Source organism: Bidens hawaiensis, unplaced genomic scaffold (assembly GCF_021521415.1).
Source record: "Bidens hawaiensis isolate Kalapana, Puna unplaced genomic scaffold, B.hawaiensis_p1.1 tig00019091_1, whole genome shotgun sequence".
Taxonomy (NCBI): Eukaryota; Viridiplantae; Streptophyta; class Magnoliopsida; order Asterales; family Asteraceae; genus Bidens; species Bidens hawaiensis.
The window spans coordinates 19,870-29,949 of record NW_027492901.1 but is presented as its reverse complement, the minus strand read 5'-3'; the positions used below and the strand labels follow the sequence as shown (position 1 = coordinate 29,949).

Below are 10,080 nucleotides of genomic sequence, written 5' to 3'. Positions count from 1 at the left end.
TTAAAAATTTATATATTTTTACTTTTAAAAGCAATTATGATTAAAATATGACAATTTATTTTTAAACTTTAAAATTTTGGCATGAAAGCACCCAAATAATTCAAGTGAACACATTTAAAAGAAAATAAATAAATTGGTTAAACGGGTGAACCCGCAACACTCTTAGGTTCAAAACGAACACAACGCGTTTAGCTAAATATGTTCACGGGTTCGACTCGATACCGACCCCAACCTACAAATTTCGTGTTAGATTCCTGTCGTGTCAGAAATTAACGAACTTATTTGCTTATACTCATGCTCAAAACGGGAATTCAGAACCGCTTTTGGTGAGGGCGGCACGAGGGCTTCCAGTCAACCGACCACCAGCATGGATGATGCGCCAGGCTGGCAGGTACATGGCAGTTTACAGAAAACTTGCACAGAAGCATCCGTCTTTTAGAGAGAGATCAGAGACAACTGATCTCATTGTGGAAATATCATTGCAGCCATGGGAAGCTTTCCGTCCCGATGGGGTTATTATTTTTTCTGACATTCTTACACCTCTACCCGCATTTGGTGTTCCTTTTGACATAGAAGAAGTGCGGGGCCCGGTTATTCAAACTCCCATTCGGTCAGAGGAAGGTTTGAAAACATTGCATCCAATTGATTTGGATAAGTTAAACTTTGTTGGTGATTCACTCAAGATTCTTAGACAAGAGGTATTGTGTAGTTTAATCTCTTTGGTAAAATTTGTTTGCTTTTACATTTGGATCATCATGTTTTTCTTCAAGTTTTTGCTAATAATTTAACAGTAGCTAAATTTATAACATATAGTAGTGTAATTTGGGAGATATTGGCATCAATTCTGTAACAAGATTTGCGTTTTTTAAATGCTATGCAAGATTGCCAATTTTGACCCATTTACATATATATATGGGTTGAATTAAGTGTATTGGGTCAACTTAACTCAACCGTTACTAAGAACAAGATAGCCTCTTAAATTGTTTTGTTTAAAGTTCTAGATTATTGCTGTAACAATATGCCTTCACTTTCTCCACTAAATAATAATAATAATAATAATAATAATAATAATAACAACAGCAATAATAAGTGGGCGGGAAACGTTGTTGGGTCAACCCAACCCAACTCAAACTATACTAAGAGTTGACCCTTTTCAACAACAACCCGTTTTGATTTGACCCATTAGTCCTTTGAATGTATCTGAAAACTTAATTAATGTTTGTGATTTGTGAATTAGGTTGATGGGAAAGCTGCGGTTTTGGGTTTTGTGGGTGCACCATGGACAATCGCAACATATATCGTAGAAGGTGGCACTACGCGTACATATACAAATATAAAAAGCATGTGTCATACGGCCCCACACGTGTTACGGGCTCTTCTCTCACATTTGACTGAGGCTATTGCTGAATACGTTGTGTTCCAAGTGAAAGCGGGTGCTCATTGTGTACAAATATTCGATTCTTGGGGCGGACAGTTGCCTCCACACATGTGGGAGCTCTGGTCAAAGCCTTATATCAATGAGGCAAAGTCAACTCAACTCAACTCATCCTTTTAGGTCTTTACAAGAATACGTAGGGGTGTAAACGAACCGAGCTCGACTAAGCTCGAGCTCAAATTGTTAAACATATGAGAGCTATAGCTCGAGCTTGGCTTGTGTGTAGTTTTCTCAAGCTGGAGATTAGTCGTTTGGGCCTGGCTCATTTATTATTAATTAATTAATTAATCTATATACATTTATAATTAAAGTTGTGTCTATAGCATAAAATATATTATTTTAATTGTAATTATCATATTTTTTATACAGTAATAAATATTATATAATACAAATATTAAAAATATTGTATAAAAATTGTTTAAATAATAGGCTAGCAAGTCAGCTCGTTAAGTGAAGCTCTGGTTCGGGCTTGTTTATTAAACAATCTTAGTTTTAGGCTTGAGCTTGGCACATGAGTGGCTTTTTCAGGCCCGAACTTGCTCAGGATTGGCTCGTTTATCATTTATTAATTAATTTAAACACATTTTTAATTACTTATTCTATATACTTTTAATTAGAAGCAGCCTCTCTATCCCTATGGGATAGAGGTAAGGCTGTCTACATCTTACCCTCCTCAGACCCTACCATAGCATTGCTATTGGTGGGATATACTGAGTACGATACGCCCTGCTTGCGGTGCGCGCATATAATGTATATATGTGTGAACCCTCGGGTGGGCAAAAGTAAAATTGCACTAATTTTGACGTTATTTTACTAATCTCGTGAAAATAACGTTAAAAGTGGCGGAAGGTTAATCAGGCATCATGTGGTGGCGTTGATAGCCGAAAGACAAGGGCACATGCACCGATCAGCCGGTGTCCCGATGATTGAGTGCTATGTGCCTTATGTCCAAGGCTTGATGCAAAACTACTATCGAGCCGGGGGTCTCACCGGAAGCAGCCTCTCTATCCCTATGGGATAGAGGTAAGGCTGTCTACATCTTACCCTCCTCAGACCCTACCATAGCATTGCTATTGGTGGGATATACTGAGTACGATGATGATGATGATGATGATATACTTTTAATTAGAGTTGTGTATAAAAATAATATATATTAATTTAATCTTATTTTTTAAATAAAGTAATTGATATTATATAAATATATAAAAATCATATAAATAATAGGCTCGTGAATCAACTCTAGCTTAGCCTCGTTTAAGCTTGGTTTGATTCGGGCTTTTAGCGAACCGATCTCGAGTAGCTCACGAGCGGCTTGGCTTGTTTACACCCTTATCAACACTCAATTTATAATCATCAAAATCTGTTTTTTTTTTTTTTTTTGTATTTTCAGATTGTGAGTATTGTAAAGAAGAAATGCCCGGAAATCCCGCTTGTACTTTACATAAATGGGAACGGTGGGTTGCTTGAAAAGATGAAAGGAACGGGAGTTGATGTGATTGGACTGGATTGGACAGTTGATATGGCTGACGGAAGACGGAGACTCGGTGATGACATCAGCATACAAGGAAACGTGGACCCCGCTTATCTGTTTTCGCCGCTTTCCGCCTTGACAGATGAAATACACAGGTAAGTGTCGTCTTTAGCCAAAACAACCCCGTATTTGTTTTAAACATGATGTTTGTATTTTCTGAGGTTTACAATGGCTTTTATATGACAGGGTTGTTAAGTGTGCGGGACCGAGGGCTCACATTTTGAACCTGGGACATGGTGTTCTTGTTGGGACCCCAGAGGATGCTGTGGCGCGGTTCTTTGATGTTGCTAGAAGCTTTAACTTTGAGTCGGTTGAGGAGAGATCGGAAGTTGTCGTTTGAGTTTTCTTGTAGGAAAAGCGTTGCCGTTTTTGTTGAGTTAGGTGTTTATTTCAGATCGTTAATTATTTGGATGTTTTTTGTGTTGCGCAAATGTTTCACACATGTGGCATGTGTTATTTAACTTATGATTTGATGAGGTAAAATGCAAAGCTTGAATTAATGGAACCAGCAAGGCAGCTACATTACATTGGCATGATTTATCTATCACCTATAGAATGCCAATGGATTTGTTCTGTAATAACGATAACAGTAAGCGAAGTATGAAATTTTATAGTTTAATGACAAATTATTTCCACTAGATGATATACACACATGAATGAAATACTCTCGTTGTATTCTCTCTTGTTTACATCACATTTTGCTCAACCTATCTCTTTGGTCCTCCTTGATCTTCATTGCTGCAACCTTCTAATGTTACAGAAGTACAGCCATGCATTGCACCGCCGTCAAAGCGGTTGTGCTAGTTCTTATTTCAGATCCATGTAATCAGAAAGCCACTGTTTGGATTGATGGGCGTGAATCAGAATGGAAATGTTACAAAAGGTTCAAAGACCACGAATTTCGTTCTTGCAGAAGCTATCCACTGGGTTAGCCCGGACTTTATTCGTTGGTCGTTAAAAATATAATGGAGTTTGTTATGGACTTAGAAGCAAGTACATAGAATATCCATTGTTTTACACGAAAAAGATCAATAGACAACAACATATCATCCATGAACAGATAAGAGTCGCGTATTCCAATCACGCACTTATACTAAAGTTGATAACCAGATATCAGTCATATCACATCACATGTTGGTTCATGGTTTGATAATCACTCGTATTCGTTGAGAATCCACAGTTCTTCTAGATATATATACAAAAGAATATTTTTAAACCTCAATAAATCTTTTTACCACTAGATATCACATGTTGCTTTAGATTTGGCATATCCATCAATTAGGATATGTTGGAAGACCCTCTTATGTCAAATTTCAAACCTAACACTATGGATGAGCAAATGGTAATGAGTATCGGTACCGAATCAGTTACTTTCAGTAACCATCTTTTGAGGTTTCAGAATCGGTACGCTGCAACACACTACTAGTATGGTATTTTATTAATTTTTTGCCTTTAGTACCGGTATGTATCTTGACAATTTTTTATATTGATATGTTCGGTACTAATGTAATGAAAGGAACAAAAAACACGGGAGTATTTTTCCGAATCCGAGGGGACACAAAGCAGAGAAGATAATTTTCTAGTTTTTAATTAACTTTAATTATTGGTAATGAAGATAATTCGAATCCAAGCCAAAACATGGGTTTTATCCTTTTTGAATTACGCTAGAGGGTTTCGGAGCAACTGATGTCGAGTGACATCAGGGGACGTGATCAGCCGACCTGTGCCGTTTTACAAAATAAAAATAAGTCTGGTTTTGATAGATGTCATGAGGAGATATTGTAGTGACATGCAGGATTAGAGGACGACACGTGGCTGGGCGCACCGAATCATAGTCGTGTCTCCAGGTTTGTGTGTCTGGCCGACCCGAGGGTGAGGGTTTTCCCATGATTTTGCCTCTTCATCTCAATCGTCGGATCAGCATCATTCCTCACACCTACACTACACTACACTACACTACTATTTATTTAATTATATTATATGCACACTGACCCTCACTGTCGGTTCATTCATGCCCATAACTAACTAACTAACTCACCTCCGCCGCCATTATCACTCTCTCTATATTATTATTCTCTGCTCTCACTCCTGCATCTGCTTTTTATTTTATTTTTTGATCCGAAATGGTATGTGTTCTTTCTTTCTTGATTGTGTTTTGGAAGCCTGAAATTAATTAGGTTTTGTGTTAGGAATGGGAAGCTTTGTTTCGATTGCAAAACCTCTAAAACGCCCTTGTGGAGGAGCGGTCCTAAGGTTTACTCGAATCACTCATATTCAATTACTTCCATTTTAGTAAATGCTGATTTCATTTCATTGCTCGATTCAATCACTATTCTGTCTGTTTGTATTTGATACAATCGTACGAATTTAGGTTTAATTCGGTGTGTTTGATCTGCAGTCGTTGTGTAACGCTTGTGGAATTAGGTATAGGAAGAAGAGCATAACAAAATCAGATAAGAAGAAAGAGAAACAAGAGCCGTCTCCGTCTCCATCGCCCTCGGCCTCATCTGCAACCACCGACGATAACACTCGGAAGAAACTGAGAGTGAAAGTGGTGGGGATGGGGATGCAGAGGCCGCGATCTCCGATGATGAAGAAGAAGGTGAAGAGGATCGAGAGCGAGCACAAGATGATGAGCAAGTTTGGGGAAGTAGAAGAAGCCGCTTATTTATTGATGTGCTTATCGTGTGGTTAATTATTTAATTTAACCAGGTGTGTTAGTATTTTTTTTTGTGGTGATTAAAACGTTGATTTAGATAGAACGTTAAGAATAGTGCATAGAGGAAGTGTTTCTGTGTTAGGGATGAATTGTGTACATATTTACCAACCTGAAATGGAATTGAATGTTTCTTTTAAGTGATGCTGTTCACTTAACATGCATTAGGCTACTGTTCACTTAGGCTCCCCGTTAACGAACGAAGCCGTGAGCATGCTGGCATGATCCGGTTGAAGGAAGATTGGATCCGGCTAGCGGCAGCTGAAGGAAGATTAGGAATTGAAGGAAGATCACGAAGTGGGGAAAGGAAAGTGAGGTCGCAATTGTATGTGTATTTGTGTTCATCCCATAATAACAAAAATTAAAAATTAAAAATTGGTTGTGTTCGTCCCAAACACAACTTTCAAATTTTTATTTTTTTTTTTTACTTTTTCATAAAAATAACAATATTGGGTATTAACATTTGTGGATTACAAGTCAGTCTAGTTTTAATTACTTTCTAGGCCCAACACATTGTTGGTCACATTTCCTTTTAATTGGTTTTAGCTCACTTATGTCCATTTGTTAACGTTCGTGAACTATTCGTTTATAAATTTAGCAAACGGATATAAACGAACACGAATACGTTCCTTTTCTTAATGAATGAACAAAAACAAAAAAAACTGCGTTAGTGTTCATTTACAAGCCTACATCAAAATAAGTAAAATATGATATATACCATTGCATTGGGACTTTCAAAGTATTTGACTAGAAACTGTTAGTTGGTTGGGCTTTGGTCAAAGAGTGTCACAAGAGGAATGCTAGAGGCTACTATGAATTTCTCCAAAGCATCATCAAATTTCTGAAATTAACAAACAAGGCGATAATCAATGACAAGTAAACATGTTATCAAATTCTTTATGCGTGTGACTAGGACTGTTCAAAAAGCTCCTGGCCCACTCGAAGTTCAATTGTAAAAAGTAAGTTTGTAAATAAGCCGAGCCGAGCCCGAGCCAGAGTTGACTTGGCTTGTGGCTCGCTAGATAACTGGCTCGTTGGCTCACTTAATCAGTTCGTATAAATTAAACTCCAAACTTTGATATATATATATATAATAAATAAAACTATTGAAATAAAAAACAAAATAATAATTTTTTAAAATATTCAACTTTCAATTTTGTAACAAAGTTGGATATTAAGTCTAACATCAGTTAAAAACTTAACAGAATGGGAGTCATGTGAAAGAAAAACTAAGAGAAATTTTGTTATTACACCTTTAACACATACTCACTTATCAACTATTTTTTCTTCACTCCATGTTTGTAATATAGTGAAGACACAAAGTTATAATTATGGCAAATGAACAACAATGGGCGCGTGGGCAATCGGGACAGGGTTTCAAAAAATTTGAATTCGACATGGCTTACGGCACATAATTTTGGTAATGATATGTTATTTACACCGTTTGTTCTTAATAATGAGATGAAATTGAAAACCGTATTTTTTTATTTTTTAGTTTGACCTTCATCCATAAATTTTTTCTATCAAAATCACCATCGTGGAGAATTTTTTAACAGCAACTACCTCAAAGTTTATGAAAGTGGCAAGGTCAATTGTGTGGATTTTTTGAACATAGAAAGCTTCTGTATTTTTTACTTCAGCGGGAGGCCAATATCGCTATGTTATTACTTGCTTTTTTTGCACGGGGCCAACGATTAGAGGGTGAGTCGGTGCGATTATCCATGAGGACTTATATCATGTGTTTGGCCGAGCGTTTGGGGGTGGTTGAGCGATATCCAATAGGTTATTTTACCCCAGGGCTCGAGACCGAGACTTATACGTTGGAGGATGCATGGAGGGCTGTGATCTGTGATTTATATAACCCTCCGGCATTGGTTCTCGTCAGATGGGGCCCACATGTACCATCACCTCCAGGGACAGACGAGGCTGTTGCTTTATAGATGCGGATTCCGACTCACAGGCAACACGTTCTAGTTCCCCGCATGATGCGACCACAACAGGAATTTCTGCTCAGGCAGCCGCCACAGCAACCTGCACAGCCAGTCACACTTGACATGATATATCAGCATCAGCTGGCTATGCAGAAGGAGACATGGGCCCACCTGGCCCGCCACGACGAGCACTTTTGTGTTTTATTTACTCAATTGCAGGTCCCACTTCCCCCCTCGCTTCAAATTCCTCATCAGCAGGTTGGAGGTCAGGCTGAGGGCGCTGGTGGTGATGCAGCACAGGCTGGTGCAGGTGCGGAGCAGGTTGTGGAGCATCCTGCTGCTGGTGGTGATGAGGGTTCTTAGCTTAGTAAGATAATCGACTAGTCGCGCAGGTTGAGCAGCCCATTGTTGGAGGCGATATTCAGATGATGGAGCAGTAGTTTGGGTGTACAGCAGGTAGCCGGTTACATTTTTGGTTATTATTTACCCTTTATTTTGTTTTTGATTATCGTGGTCTATACTTATATAATTTAATATTAGAAAAAATATATGTGTGGATAACCGGTTGGGTAGTATATGTATATATATCTTTTGGTTGATATCTGCTGTTTGGTTAATTATATATTTTGTGTATTGAAATTTTGTAGGTGCAGTTCACTATAAACCCTCTAGCCGATTTTACCAGATCACGGATTTCACTTACTAATCCCCAAATATAATGAAAAATTAGTACCGTTTCCGGCGAAGCCAAAGCCGGTACCATTCTTGCATATTCAAAGAATTTTGTCGTATACTCACGACATTTCACACCTTCTATTTTGTGGTTCAAGAACATAGTAGCAATGTTTTCTCTTTCATGTGGAGGACAAAATTTCCTTTCAACTATTTCTTTAAATTCACCCTAGGTCATAATGTAAATTATGTTGCTTCCTTTTGCCTGGAGGACTGTATTCCACCAATCTAATGCTTCATTGATAAAGTGACAAGAAGCATACAATATCTTATCTTCTTCAGCACATTTACTGATTCTTATAACAGCTTCTGTCTTTTCTAACCAACGTAGTGCTGAAATGGCTCCTTTATTCCCAGAAAATTCTGTTGGCTTACAGGGCAATAAATCCTTGTAAGTACAACAATTAGGTTTTAACTTTTTAGGTAGTTTATTTTTATTACCTCCATTCACACTATTACTAGCTTCAGTGTCAGACTTTCGTTTGTTGCTCTCGGTCTTATCTCTATCGACAGATACTGATTGTCTAATAGTTGCAGCAATTTGTGGGATTGCTTCAGTAATTCTCTGAGCTATCATATTGCCAATAGCATTCTTATTCAGAGCATTTTCTTGATTGGAATTTTCATGATTATTTTCACGGTTGTTAATGGAAACTTCATTTGACATCTGAATTCCAAACAAGAAAAGAATATATATTTTAATTAAATATTAAAATAAGCAAGATATTTATAACACATAAGCACAGAACATGTTAACACATAGGCATAAAATATGTCAAAATCTTCGAGCTTTGCGACATTTACTCTTATATATATATATATATATATATATATATATATATATATATATTTTTACACATATGCATCATTATATTCTACATCTAATCTATATATGCATCACTATATTTTTATACATACACACCATTTTTTTTTACAAAAAGGAAATTACGATAATAAACATATATATATATATATTATATTAGTTATATTATATATATGGTTCTATATCATAAAATCTCCAGATCATGCTCAGTCGGTTTGCAGTCTCAACAAGCTCTTCCCTGTAATGACGGAGTTGTGTTGTCATCTCCGGTGTCATCGTGGGGTAGTTGGCAGTTTTAGGCTATAATGGTGCGTATGGATTCGTTGTCATCGTGTGAAATTGCCAGTCGTTTGTTCACCATTCTTCAAATTGAGATTGGTTTATGAGCTCATCAGGGGGGAGTGGGTTTTCCTGGGTTGGTATAACAGGTTTGGTTGAGGTTCCTACCCCCATGTTATTAACTACATGTTGAAAGAATTCACACTGGTCAAGGCATAGGACTAGCCTTTCTTCCATGGGGAGGTCAGCAATGGGTTGTGTTTGAGGGGGTTGTGGTTCAGTTGGTAGTTAAGGTTGTGGCTGTGGTTCTGGTACCGGAATTATGACTTTTCTTCTTTGTTTTCTCATTCCCTTTCTCCAATCCATATACCTTTTTCTTCTTTTTTGTTTTGGTTGAGTAGAGGTTGAGGACTGGGCAGTAAACACCATTGGTTCATTTGGTTTTTCTTCAGTTTCTGGGTTTGCTGTCTCCATATTTTCCGCATTGACCGATATATTCTTGATGTAACCCAAAGTGTACATCTTATTGCATTGAATTATCCTCATATTTGTGTTAAACTCCATGCAAATTCATTGGTTTTGGTACTTATTAGAGTTATTTGTGAAATTGCAGGTCCGGGCGCCCGCCCGACA

At 37.5% G+C, this 10,080-nt stretch overlaps 1 protein-coding gene across 1 annotated transcript; it reads left to right on the top strand.

Annotated features, from left to right (window-relative positions):
• Positions 1 to 210: 210 nt before the first annotated feature.
• Positions 211 to 3,442, top strand: LOC143557711 (uroporphyrinogen decarboxylase 1, chloroplastic-like). Its single transcript, XM_077046717.1, has 4 exons — positions 211 to 698; positions 1,238 to 1,522; positions 2,826 to 3,061; positions 3,153 to 3,442. Exons 1-4 carry the CDS (start codon positions 372 to 374, stop codon positions 3,304 to 3,306), a joined length of 1,002 nt encoding a protein of 333 aa, XP_076902832.1. The 5' UTR covers positions 211 to 371; the 3' UTR covers positions 3,307 to 3,442.
• Positions 3,443 to 10,080: the final 6,638 nt, after the last annotated feature.